Below are 14,448 nucleotides of genomic sequence, written 5' to 3'. Positions count from 1 at the left end.
ATCTGTGGGCAGCACTTGACCAGCTGAGAGAGAGAGAGAGTACAATGCTGTATGCAAAATAAAAGTGGAGAGGAGGCAGAAGGAAACCAAAAATCCATTCTTAAATTGTTCCAGCATTGCAGTCATTTTTGTTTCCATGTGGGAGATCATTTCTCAGCTTATGTATAACACACGGCTGATATATATATATATTCTTTCAGTATTGCAGCAGTTTAAAATATATTTTTGAGTTCTACATTTAAAAAATGCAATAAAAACGTTGTACCATATACAATCCATTCATAAATTCAATTTTTTTTAATAAATGAGTTGTTACTAGGTTTCGGTAAAGTTGTGGTGCTTATATTCCTGTGCGCTTTCTTTCTTTAGGGTTTTAAAAATGATTTTTGTGCTTCACGTTAGGCTTGAGTTGGAATCAGTTTGACCAAAAGTGATTTGTAATATGCAGTGGTCTGTTTCTTGTAATCCCCTGAAAACAAAATGGGCAGGAGGGATCTGAAAAGCTGGGCAAAACGGATCAAGAGAGTCGGATTTATCAGTTACTGGAGAGGATGGAGTTAAGCCTGCATTATACCCGAGGCAGGGGTCTGCCATAGGCTCCTAGAGAAGATACTGCAGCATCTTTTCTCCCTTCCTGGCAGCAGTAAAGTACCCTAGGCTCCTCCTCCAGAGAGGGTCCTGCTGGGAACTCACTTTCACAGCAGCACTTGAATGAGGCAGGCATTGAAAAGTCTCTAAGCATGATAGGAGTTGAAGTTTTTTTTTCTCTTTCTCTGTTTCTCAGTCAATAAAAGGCCTAGTTGTGTCTATTGGCTAAGAATGGTTACAACCGGCAACTACAATTCCCTCTCTTGTGGTTTGTCTTATTTTTAAAAACGTTAAGGTAAAAAATTTAAAATAATTCTAAAAAATCAGTAGATTGGTGAATTGTTCTGAAACTTGGCAGGCCTGCAGTTATAAATGGTGTCTAAAACTATTGTAACCAATGGGCTGAATCTGTCGAATGAAAAGAGCAACACACTTCCTGATTCGAGTAACTTCCCGGTAAAAAGAATGAGTGGTTAGCCAAAAATGGACCCCGAAATTGCATGATTTTTGGTCAAATTACACACCTCTACTTCACATCAGTTAATTCAGGGGTTTTGAAAATCTATTAGAACAATTTAACTGTTTACACTTCACTACTCAGAAAAATCTTATTCAGTCACATATTACAAACTAATAATATTAAAAGAAGTTATGAAAAGCCCTGTACATGGTAGAACAAATCTGAAGAGTAATTTTCTCAAGGAAAAGTTTTTATGACCCTCATACCTAAGCCAGAGTTATTAGCTGCTGACAATTTACAGCCAGACAGAATGTTTATGTTGATTTCTGAAACTTATATGGATTATCACATTTTAAAAACACTGATAATGTAAATAAGGACAGAATTGTGGGAAGAAACTTGAAGTTACTTTCATTGTACATAATGCTAAGATTCTGGAACTGAAATATTTATCATTAGAAAAATCCAAGTGACCAAACTATTTGCCATTTCTCTTTCAAATCAGTTAGGGCCAGGAGAAGCTATGTGCCATGCTGGCATGGGAATTCTGGGAACTGTCACATTTTTGTCAAAGCAAGAAAGGACTGACATTTTGCATAAAGATGACAAACCCAGTGGGCATGGCAAAATAATATTAAAGCAAAAGGGAATTTTGAGCATGGTGATGTAGGGGTATATTCATACTGCATAATTATATCTTCTTGACACTACGTTGTCTGGCCCAATCCTGTGGAATCCCAATATTCATGGTTTAGTGAAGGACTTAAAATTCCCTGCTAGAAAGTTCTAGCATACCTCTTGGACTATATAACAGTCTAAATATGCAAACAAATCTAAATATCTCAAATTCCTGGATTCCATGATGGAAACGCTATTTTCAAAGTGCTGGAATTAAATTATCTTGTAATCCAACTACTGTGGTATGGAAAATGCAGTCCACAGTTATCTGACCTAAAACAGTCCTTCCTTGTTGAAGGCCATGAAAGCTTTCAACAACACATAGTCCTTCTTTTCTTCTCAATCCTTGCTTGTAATGCCTTTTAAACATCACAAAGGACAACCACTGATCTCAGGCTTTTGCCCTACAATCTCAAAGAGCAAGTAGTTGCTGAGCTACCCATCTTTGCTACATTACCAGGCAGTTACAGAGTTGGGGGAATTGTAGCATGATGATGTCCAGTCATTTATGTTTTCCACATATCTTATCAGTGAGGCATAAAAAGTTGGTGCATCCCTCATCCCAATATGTGCATAAATTCTTAGAGATTTGGGAGGGCAGCCTCTACAAATTAATAATCCATAAATCTAGGTGACAAAGCTACACATTGCAATGAGGAGAACTACTAAACACAAAATAGCTACTACTCATACGTTTGAGATGTTCTCACTTTTTGCACAGAGCGGTTTCTGGGCATTTTGGATTTGCAAATAGTCTGTCTAGTTCTCTGGCTGTCTCTGTCAATATCTTGAAAATATTTTGAAAGATAATCTGAAATAACTTTTAGGTGGATTTACATAACAATGGGGCCCAGCAGATTTGTCTGTCAATGTGCTCTCAGGAATTTCAGATCTTGTTCTTCTCCCAAACTCAGGGGCCAGCAAATAATCTTTGTGCCAAATGAACTAACAGAATCTTTACCCTGGGGGGTCAACTATAAAATCCTTTATTTCCCTCTACAGGATGTCCTGCATTTGTGATTTATCAATAAAAGAAAGTCTCATGGAGCAGTTGTACCTTGAACATGCCTTGACTGCAGGATATGATACTACATCACAAGAAAGAGGATTAAGGAGAGCATAAAGATTACTCTGGGGGAAAACAGAGGCAGGAGTAGCAGTATGAATTAATGGGGAATAGCAATAACATTTCATGGTTCCAGTTAGATGCCTTTCCTACTGAGTTACAAAAAACAAAAAACAAAAAACCTCCTAATGATCTCATCTCACCTCTTTTATAAACAGACAACTGTAAATGAAAATAGGAAGCCATTAAAACCAAACAGTTGACAAGTTGTATATTATCTTGATTCACAGTGTAACCTTTTTTTTTAAAAAAGTGCTTTGTTTATTTCATGGGGAAGACAACAATCAAATTCAAATTACCCTTTAAAGAACATTTACTTAATTTGGATGATGTTGGTGAGAATATGTCATTAATACTGTATTTCTGAATTGGAAGAAATGATCAATCAACCAAGAAAAACTTCTCAGCTCATATAAGTTCAGATCAGATAGACTATTTACTATTGCTCAACTATAAACAATGTCCATTTATATAGTTGCAGAGGCTTTACAAATTAAGCAGAAAAGGAGATGTAAATCATATTTGTGATCTGAATAATGAAGATATTTTTGTAGATTGCTGTACCATCAAATGGGAAACACTTTATCCAATACTCCTTGTACAAGTTCTATCTTGTTAAGTTAGTGGTGCAGTGGCCCAGTTTACAGTTCAGTTGATGGCCAGACACAGCTTCTCCCTCAATAACCAGAATAACCACAGATTGGCACCAGGACATATGGGAATGTTACCCAATGAATTGCCTAAACCACACAGAAGATATAAATGTGAATACCATTGCTGATAAATTCAGCTTATATTCCTATATGTATACTATGGTGCTCTTTCACAGTATACCATTGTAGTGGTATATGCTACTCAGGGGCAGTTCAAGCCATACACAAAGTACGCAAGTGTGGAATCCATGACCCTCTGGGGGGTGCCCTCGAGTGGATATACGTAGTTTGTGTATAGCTCTTGAACTGCGCAGAGCACTGTTGCTTCTGCCCTCACTTCTCCTCAGAGGGGCCTTTGCACTGCCATTTTCCCTTCAGAGAGTCTTTCCCCACCCAAACGGGACCTTTCAGGGGGCGTGGCTTCACACCCATCACCTCCCCTCCCCTCCCTCAACCACACATGCACACCCAAGGCTCTGACCGCCCGCCCGCATGCTCACCCCGATTTAAAAGAGGACTGAGGGAAGAATGGAAGAAGGAAGAGAAGAAGGAAGGGGGGAGAGAGAGTGGAAGAGGAGGAGAAGGTAGGCCAGGGCATGCCTCTGAGCGTGGGCAGAGGGGGAGGGAGGGGCTCTTTGGGGTCTGGCCACTCCACCTGGGACACTCCACCTTCACCCTGACTTCCTGCCACAGAGCACACCCTGCCAGTCATATATATGCATTTCAAGAGTATGGCATTTTTTCTGTTTTGACTCAGGCCCCTTCTATAATAATAATAATAATAATAATAATAAGAAGAAGAAGAAGAAGAAGAAGAAGAAGAAGAAGAAGAAGAAGAAGATTGTGGTCAGTAAAGAATACACACAAAGGGTCAGAAAAATTCTCAAAAGCAAGCTCAATGGAGGCAACACCATCAAGGCCATAAACACCTGGGCCATATCTGTCATAAGATATACTGCTGGCATCATAAACTGGACACAGATGGAACTGGACAATTTGGAAAGAAAAACAAGAAAACTCATGACCATTCATCATTCACTGCACCCTCACAGTGATGTTGACCGGCTATATCTGCCTAGAAGATCAGGGGGCAGAGGACTCTTACAAGTAAAACAAGCAGTCAAAGAAGAAGAACATGCCCTGGCAGAATATGTAAAGCAAAGTGAAGAACCTGCTTTGATTGAAGTCAAAAATCAGAAACTCCTCAAAGCACAGCAGACAAAAAACCAGTACAAGAAAACCACACTACAAACTAGAGCTGACAGCTGGCACAACAAAACATTGCATGAAAAGTTCCTTGACAAAATTGAAGGAAAAGCTGACAAGGAGAAGACCTGGCTCTGGCTCACAAATGGGACACTGAAGAAGGAGACAGAAGGCCTGATCCTTGCAGCCCAGGAGCAAGCCATCAGGACAAATGCAATTAAGGCCAAGATCGAAAAATCAGCTGATGACCCAAAATGCAGACTGTGCGTGGAAACAGATGAAACCATTGATCATCTCCTCAGCTGCTGTAAGAAAATTGCACAGACAGACTACAAACAGAGGCACAACTACGTGGCCCAAATGATTCATTGGAACTTGTGCCTCAAGTACCACCTTCCAGCAGCAAAGAACTGGTGGGATCACAAACCTGCAAAAGTATTGGAAAATGAGCACACAAAGATACTGTGGGACTTCTGAATCCAGACTGACAAAGTTCTGGAACACAATACACCAGACATCACAGTTGTGGAAAAGAAAAAGGTTTGGATCATTGATGTTGCCATCCCAGGTGACAGTCGCATTGACGAAAAACAACAGGAAAAACTCAGCCGCTATCAGGACCTCAAGATTGAACTTCAAAGACTCTGGCAGAAACCAGTGCAGGTGGTCCCGGTGGTGATGGGCACACTGGGTGCCGTGCCAAAAGATCTCAGCCGGCATTTGGAAACAATAGACATTGACAAAATTACGATCTGTCAACTGCAAAAGGCCACCCTGCTGAGATCTGCGCACATCATCCGAAAATACATCACACAGTCCTAGACACTTGGGAAGTGTTCGACCTGTGATTTTGTGATACGAAATCCAGCACATCTATCTTGTTTGCTGTGTCATACAATAAAATAATAATAATAATAATAATAATAATAATATAATGTATAATTATAATATATAATGAAATAATGATATAATAATATAATATAATAATATAGTATATAATAATAATTGTCATGGAACCCAGTTACAGGGTTGGAGTGGAGCGCCAGCGAGCTCTGGGAACTCTGAGGCCGCCATCTCCAACAGAGCTCCCAACCCCCCGAATGGGCGTCGGGGTGGAAAGGCCACTGGGGCCAGGAATCGGGTCCAGTGGATTTGCAGACGAAGGCGGAGAGGAGCGGGGGATCCAGGAAGAGGAGGAGGATGTGCCGTACGACGAGGAAAGGCGAGATGAGGGAGCTACAGCGAGGCCAGTATGCGGATGGGCGGAAGGGCCGACAGCGGCGGCAGACTTTCGGGAGCCGCGCAGAATGACCACCGGAGTGGGGCGCGGTGTGTTCCAAGGAGCCGCCCGAGGAAACCTGATGCAACCCTTCCCCATGCCTCCCAGACAGCACCAACGGGCCGCAGAATGGATGCCGAGAAGGGAAGATCTCAAACTGGAATACGGAGGGGAATCAGATGAACTGAACTTTTTTCTAATTAGCATCAGAGGATACATGGAAGACAACGCACACACATTCCCCTCCGAAGCAAGCAGGGTTCGAGCCATCGGCAACACACTAAAGCGAGGAGCAGCCAGCTGGTACGTGCAACTCCATGCCAGACACGACCCATGTCTGAGGTCAGTGCCCCGCTTCCTCGCCGCACTGGAAAACCGGTTCAGAGACCGGCTAGAGCAATTGAGGGCTCGAGACCAGCTGAAAGGAATAAAGCAGAGGGACAAAACAGTGCCCGAGTACGCAGAGGAATTCCTCCACCTCGCGGAAAGGGTACCAGAGTGGTCTGAAGTGACCAAAGTGGAGTTATTTAAAGAGGGACTACGCCCCGAGATTTTCAGCTGGGCAGCGCACAGAGATGACCCCGAAACGCTCCAGGGATGGATTCAACTAGCGGGGCGCGTCGAATCCACCCTGGCCCAAGTAAAGCGCTTCAGAAGCAGCAGCGGCCAGCAAAAACCGGTGGCGAGAGGTCGAGGAGAAACGAGGAAGCAGGAAAGACCCGGAGGGAGGCCGGGGATTCCCTCCAGAGGAGACTACAACAAACCTAAACCGGAATGCTTTGTATGTGGGAAGACGGGCCATCGAGCAGCAGAATGCTGGGCCCGGAAGGGGGAGCCGCCAAAACCCCCAAAGCCCAAGCCAGCAACCGGGAGGCGCGCGGAAGAGGAGGTGCAGGCCCCAGAATCTTCAGAAAAATTGGTGAGTCGGGACAAACGCATGATAGTAGTGCCAATCTGCCTCTCGGGACTAGAGAATCAGGCCACCTGCAAGGCATTTGTGGATTGTGGTTGTTCTAGAAATATTATAACTCCAGAATTAGCAGGAGCGCTGAAATGCCAGCAGATGGCGCTTGACTCCCCAATTGCATTTTCGCAGCTAGATGGATCAGTCGCTGCTGGGGAAGTATCTACAAAGGAAATACGGGAGGTCCCATGTAAAATAGGCAAATGGGAAGGAAGAATATCCTTTGTAATAGCCCCTATTGCCACATACCACGTAATATTAGGGATACCATGGCTCGAACAGGCAAATCCTGAAGTAGATTGGAGAGGAAAGAGCTTAGCATTCAAAGAACAGCAGACGCAATGGGAGATAAGCAAAATTGCAGAAGAGGAGGACGAGGAAGATGAAGCAGGTGAGATAAACCCACAGCTATTGCCACCTGAATACAGAGACTTTGTGGATGTTTTCAATCAGAAAGAGGCCAGTAAATTGCCTCCCAAAAGGAATATAGAAGTAGAAATTGAAATAACCCCAGGAGCAGACTTACCAAAACCAAAAGTGTATCCCATGTCTGTGCAGGAGAAGGAGGAATTGAGGAAATATATTGATAAAAACCTGGCGCGAGGCTTCATTAAGCCATCCAACTCTCCTCTCGGGGCCCCAGTGTTATTTAGGAGAAAGAAAGACAACTCCCTACGATTGTGCATTGATTATCGAAATTTAAACGCAATTACTAAGGACAATAAATACCCTATGCCCTTAGTAAAGGATTTAATTACCGTATTGAAGAAAGGGAGCATATTTACTAAACTTGATTTAATTGAAGCGTATCATAAATTAAGAATAAAACCGGAGGATACTTGGAAAACTGCATTTTCCTGCGCATTCGGCCATTTTGAATATAAAATTTTGCCTTTCGGTTTAAAAAACGGAGGCGGTTGCTTTATGCAGCTTATAAATGAAATACTACACCCATTGTTGTACAGAGGGGTATTCATATTCCTTGATGATATCTTGATCGTGAGTGAAGATAAGGAAAAACACGTAAAATTGATCCGGGAAGTTTTGCAGAGACTAAGGGAAGCAAAGCTGTACGCAAAACTGTCCAAATGTGAATTTAATAAAACTCAAATTGACTTTCTGGGGTATCGGATATCTCCAGAAGGGTTAGCTATGGATCCAGCTAAAGTATCAGATGTGAAAGAATGGGGAGTGCCTCAAACAAGGAGGCAATTGCAATCATTCCTGGGGTTTGCAAATTTTTACAGACCCTTCATAAAAGGCTTCGCGCAAATAACCGCACCCCTTACTGAACTTTTAAAAACAAAAGGGAAAGGGGAGACAGCAAAAGTAAAAGCTCCTGGCGCCAGACTAAGTTGGACGCCAGAATGCCAAAAGGCATTCGAAACCCTAAAAGAATGCTTCACAGAAGGACCCATCCTAAAACACCCCGATATCAGGAGTCCTTTCATAATCCATTGCGATGCCTCAGACTGTGCATACGGAGCAGTACTATTGCAAAAAGATCAAAATGGGAACTTAAAACCCTGTGGATATTTGTCCCGGAAGTTCAGCGAAACTGAAAAATGTTGGCCGATATGGGAAAAAGAGGCACTAGCCATATTAAAGGCCTTAGAATGCTGGCGGCACTTTCTCGAAGGAAGCGGAATCCCATTTGAAATTTGGTCTGACCATAAGAACCTCCAGTATTTAAAGTCTCCTCGAAAACTGTCCCCCAAACAGATTAGATGGGCACAATACTTCAGCAGGTTCGATTTCCAATTAAAGTTCTTTCAAGGGAAGCAGAATGTCTTGGCAGATGCCCTTTCACGCATGCCTCAACACGAAGGAATAACCACAGCAAAAGAGGGAACAATATTCTCTGATAAACAATGGGGCTTAGCTGTCAGGACAAGAGCACAAACCCAAAAAGAGAACACTGCTATGGTTGAACTCGGCGGGGAAGATAATTGGGGAAACGAACTGAAACAGTCTTATGAAGGAGACCAATGGATCGCATCCAATGCGGAACAGGGGGAGCAGAAGGGGGGATTTTGGTTTGTGAACAAGAAACTGTATATCCCAGCAACATTAAGGATCAAGATTTTGCATCGTTTTCACAATAACCAGAGCGCTGGTCATACAGGAATTACAAAAACAACAAAAGCAATAGCAAAACATTGCTGGTGGCCAGGGATGAGGAAGGACATAAAGAACCATGTGGTTCAATGTGATGATTGTGCCAGAAATAAATCGAGAGGAGGGAAACCAATGGGATTATTACAAACAGTAGCAGAACCTACCAGACCTTGGGAATGTGTAGCTATGGACTTTGTGGGGGAACTACCGGTTAGCAAAGGACATCGTTATATTTGGACAGTATTAGACCTGTTTTCTAAACAGGCCCACTTTATAGCACTGCCAAAACTACCATCAGCCGAGAAACTAGCTGAATTGTACATAAACCACATTTACAAACTGCATGGATGTCCCAGTAGAGTAGTCAGTGACAGAGGAGTACAATTCACAGCAAAATTTTGGGAAAAATTCTTGGAAATGCTAGGAGCAGAAAGGAGTTTAAGTTCTGCTTTTCACCCCATGACAAATGGGGCGGTAGAACGTACTCAGCAGACACTTGGGCAGTTCCTTCGAATGTACTCTAACATGAGACAAAATGACTGGTCTCGGTGGTTGGCTTTTGCAGAACTAGCTTTTAATTCGACTATACATTCAGCAACAAATAAAACCCCCTTTGAAGTAGTTTACGGGTATGAAATACAGCCTCTGCCCCAGCTGCCAAGATGGACAGAGAATGAGGGAACAGAGGCGGGGAAATGGAAAACACAAATGATGGAATGCTGGAGTCAAGTGACTGCATCCTTAAAGGAAGCACATAAAAAGTATAAAGTGTTCGCAGATAGAAAGAGGGTGGAAGGTGATAAATTGGAGAAAGGAGATTTAGTGTGGTTAAGTACCCAAAACATCAAACTGGGGCTACCTTCGAAAAAATTAGGCCCTAAATATATTGGACCATTTAGAATACAGGGTGTTATCAACGAAGTGACTTTCCAGTTGGCATTGCCAAAAAGTTTAGGGAAAATACACCCTGTATTCCATCGTAGCTTACTGAAAAAATATATGGGTACTTTGGACAAAATGGACACATAGAATTATTGTTTTGTTTCAGGTTTGTGATGAAGGAAGAACCGAAGAGGAGGACGAAGAAAAGGAGGGCACCATGTCATGGAACCCAGTTACAGGGCTTTGGTAATTCAGCCCTGTAACTGGGAGTCATAACATAAACAATCCCAGAAGCACCTGGCAGAAGAAGATAGAATACGCCTGGGAACTTGGGACCGAAAGTATAAACAATTATAATTGGTTTAGTGTGTGAAAATGGTAGTAATGTGATATTGGAGGTGGGACTTGATGATGATATTTACGTGTGGTGTTACGTAGCATCAAAAGTTATAAAAATAGTTGTATGTAAACATTGAGTCATTCTTGACTTTTCCAAAGTCATGTATTCTTCAATAAAGATTGGATTTGAGAGCAGTTATCTTTAATCTGCGTTCAGACTGATCCTTTGAAGTGAGCAGGACAAATAATATTACAATAATAAAACAACAACAACAACAACAACAATAATAAAACTTTATATTTATTCCACCCTATCTCCCTGAAGGGACTCTTTATTATATATTATTATATTATAATAATATAATAATATCATATAATATTATATAATACAGTGTTACCTCACGTATTGCGGGGGTTAGGTTCCAGGACTACCTGCAATAAGTGAAAATCTGCGAAGTAGGGACACTATATGTATTTTAATATTTATACATTATTTTAGTAGTTATACACTATTTTAAGTCTTTATCAACCAATCGTAGGTTGATAAATCACCTCCTTCTCCTCCTGTTGCCTCTTGGGCTCCCTTTCTCTCCCTTTGGCTTCTCCTTCCTCCCTTCCTTAGGCAGTAAATTGTAATTTCTTATGATTTTTAATAGTCTTTTAGAGTTTATTGAAAAATTGCAAAACAGCGAATCCGCGAAAAGTGAATGGCAAAATAGTGAGGGAACACTGTATATAATATCATAATATAGTATAACAGTATAATAATAATATAATGGTAGTATTATAATAATTAATATTGTATAATAATATATAATATCATAATATAATATAATATAACAATGTGATAATATAATGGTAATATAATAATAATAATAATAATAATAATAATAATAATAATAATAATGTGCCACCTTATTATTAATAATAATAAGGTGCCACCTTGACGTGGTGGGGGGCTTAACTGCTCCAGTGATGACTGAGGGCTGTGCTGGCGGTAGTGTAACTACCGGCAGGTCCAACCAAGCCAGAGAGGCCTCAGCTGAGGAGCAGAACTAAGAGCACCTAACCCATTAGCATTATGGAGAATCAAACCCAAACGAAGTCTATACTGGCTTGGTCGTCGCCCAGGATAAAAAGGACCGCGGTGAATGCTGCTGATTCTGGACATCCATTGACAAGTGGGCTACGGAATCATCAAAACCCAAATGAACAGTCACAGAAGCGGCAGAAATACACAATGCCAGAAAACCGCACAGTCATGAAATGCTATTACAACTCTGAACCGGAAAAGCGTGGCTACCAAAAAAGGATGCATCAGCTATGGAAACAAGAGTACCCTGACTCACAGATAACAGAACCCCGACTGGCTGACCAACGAAGATTCATAATCAGAAACAAAGTGTTCAGTGAAGTTGAACTCGAAGAAATCCAGAAAATTTGCAAAGTAAATTACCATCAGACCACAGCACAGACAGCAGCAGAGACTCCAGCAACACTTGGAATGGTGGAACAGATTGAACCAGAAGAAGGTGTGGAGCTTTTCCAAGAATTTGAAAACATCTGCTGAACCACCAGGAACCTTGACAGCAAGACAACAAGAGCTCAAGGATAAGATCATGGCTCATGCTGCAGAAAATGCCATAAGAAAACGGCTCCCAACTCTTAAAACAGTGCCCAAGAGACACCTGGCGCCTCTCATGAAAGATGTGAATGCAGTACTCTCCACTGTCCAAATAACATCAATTGAACAAACAAACCAGTATGCCTACAGTGCAGCAGTGATAGTAACAGAAGAGCTTGGGCTCCTACAACCAAGGCAGCCCCAAAGAAAATCGACTGGAAAACCAAAGTGGAAGGTCAGGCTAGAGTTGAAAATCAAAAAGCTTAGATCAGATGCAAGTAACCTGAAAAATATGAAAGAGAAGAAACTGAAGAATGACAAAATCAAGCAATACCTGATCCGAAAGTACTGGCTGAACACCAGAAAAATCGAAGAAGCTTTGGAAATTGTGAAAGAACAAATTACAGCAACAGCCAGAAAAATTGAAAGGTATGAAGCCAGAATCATCCAGTACAGACAAAATCAACTGTTTCAATCAGACCAAAGATGGTTCTACCAGAGCCTGAACCAAACAACAGACACAGTAACCATAAAGCCAGAGAAAACTGCAACAACGAAGTTCTGGAAAGGACTTTGGGAAAATAATAAAAACTACAACAAAAACGCTGGGTGGATAAAGGAGTTTGAAGGAAAATTCTCACAGAACAAAATGGAACTGATGGAAATAACAACTGAAATGATCAGCAAATGAGTGCAAAAAGTCAAGAACTGGACATCGCCTGGTAGTGATTAATTTCATGGATTTTGGCTCAAACATCTGATTAGTTTACATGGAAAAATGGCCCAACAATTCAATGAGATGCTGCAGAAAGGGAGTATCAGTGAATGGCTAACAACTGGAAGAACATACCTGATACAAAAGGATCCAGCAAAAGGAGCAGAACCAGGAAACTACAGGCCAATAACGTGTCTGCCCACTATGTTTGAACTACTGCCTGGCATCATAGCTCACAGAATTCAAGACTATCTTGAAGAAAAAAAACATCTTGCCAGATGAACAGAAAGGCAACAAATGGAAAAGCAGGGGCACAAAGGACCAGTTATTGATTGACAAAATGATTCTGGAGAACTGTAAGAGCCGAAAAGCTAATCTTCACATGACGTGGATTGACTACAAAAAGGCCTTTGACTCACTCCCACACAGCTGGATCATCAAGTGCCTGGACGCCATCGGGATTAGTAAAAACGTTGGCACCTTTATTGAAAACATGATGGAGCACTGGAAAACTGAACTGTTTGTTGGAAATGAAAGCTATGGACTTGTCAACATCAGGAGAGGAATTTTCCAGGGAGACTCATTGTCCCCTCTGCTTTTCATTATTGCCATGATCCCTCTGTCAACAATCTTACAAAAAACAAATCTCGGCTATCAAACATCTAAGAATTCTCACAAAATTTTGCATCTGATGTACATGGATTACCTGAAGCTGTATGGAAAAACGGAAACTGAAATCCAGTCTCTGACTAACACTGTCCGAATTTTTAGCACTGATATCAGCATGGAGTTTGGCTTGGACAAATGTTCGACAGTGGCATTGAAGAAGGGAAAATCATTGAAAGTGAGGGCATAAATATGCCCAATGGCCAAACGATAAAGTGTCACCAGCCAGAGGCCTATAAATATCTGGGCATATTACAGCTGGGCAAAAGCATGAACATGTGAAAACTGTGGTCAGCAAAGAATACACACAAAGGGTCAGAAAAATTCTCAAAAGCAAGCTCAATGGATGCAACACCATCAAGGCCATAAACACCTGGGCCATACCTGTCATAAGATATACTGCTGGCATCATAAACTGGACACAAATGGAACTGGACAATTTGGACAGAAAAACAAGAAAACTCATGACCATTCATCATTCACTGCACCCTCGCAGTGATGTTGACCGGCTATATCTGCCTAGAAGATCAGGGGGCAGAGGACTCTTACAAGTAAAACAAGCAGTCAAAGAAGAAGAACATGCCCTGGCAGAATATGTAAAGCAAAGTGAAGAACCTGCTTTGATTGAAGTCAAAAATCAGAAACACCTCAAAGCAAAGCAGACAAAAAACCAGTACAAGAAAGCCACACTACAAACTAGAGCTGACAGCTGGCACAACAAAACATTGCATGGAAAGTTCCTTGACAAAATTGAAGGAAAAGCTGATAAGGAGAAGACCTGGCTCTGGCTCACAAATGGGACCCTGAAGAAGGAGACAGAAGGCCTGATCCTTGCAGCCCAGGAGCAAGCCATCAAAACAAATGCAATTAAGGCCAAGATCGAAAAATCAGCTGATGACCCAAAATGCAGACTATGCAAGGAAACCGACGAAACCATTGATCATATCCTCAGCTGCTGTAAGAAAATTGCACAGACAGATTACAAACAGAGGCACAACTGTGTGGCCCAAATGATCCATTGGAACTTATGCCTCAAGTACCACCTGCCAGCAGCAAAGAACTGGTGGGATCACAAACAGCAAAGGTCGTGGAAAATGAACACGCAAAGATACTGTGGGACTTCCGAATCCAGACTGACAAAGTTCTGGAA

General features: G+C 41.7%; 1 protein-coding gene and 1 long non-coding RNA gene across 4 annotated transcripts in view; one reads left to right on the top strand and one right to left on the bottom strand.

Annotated features, from left to right (window-relative positions):
* Positions 1 to 10,492, top strand: part of LOC134297811 (uncharacterized) — a 68,086-nt gene extending 57,594 nt beyond the window's left edge. For 2 of the 3 annotated variants that reach the window (XR_010004684.1, XR_010004685.1), the window contains exon 3: positions 10,121 to 10,492. Coding sequence is in view for 1 of the 3 variants with exons in the window: in XM_062976451.1 (XP_062832521.1) it covers positions 5,812 to 6,909; positions 10,121 to 10,204 (1,182 nt within the window). In the remaining 2 variants the exon portion in view is untranslated. Of the gene's footprint in view, positions 1 to 5,753; positions 6,910 to 10,120 lie in introns of those variants that run through there. The other variant, XM_062976451.1, reaches the window with a different exon arrangement.
* The window catches only part of LOC134297812 (uncharacterized), an 87,666-nt gene that overhangs the window by 34,521 nt on the left and 38,697 nt on the right, over positions 1 to 14,448 (bottom strand). The window lies entirely within an intron of this gene.

This window comes from Anolis carolinensis, chromosome 1 (assembly GCF_035594765.1).
Source record: "Anolis carolinensis isolate JA03-04 chromosome 1, rAnoCar3.1.pri, whole genome shotgun sequence".
Lineage (NCBI taxonomy): Eukaryota > Metazoa > Chordata > Lepidosauria > Squamata > Dactyloidae > Anolis > Anolis carolinensis.
This window is presented reverse-complemented; position numbering and strand designations above follow the sequence as displayed.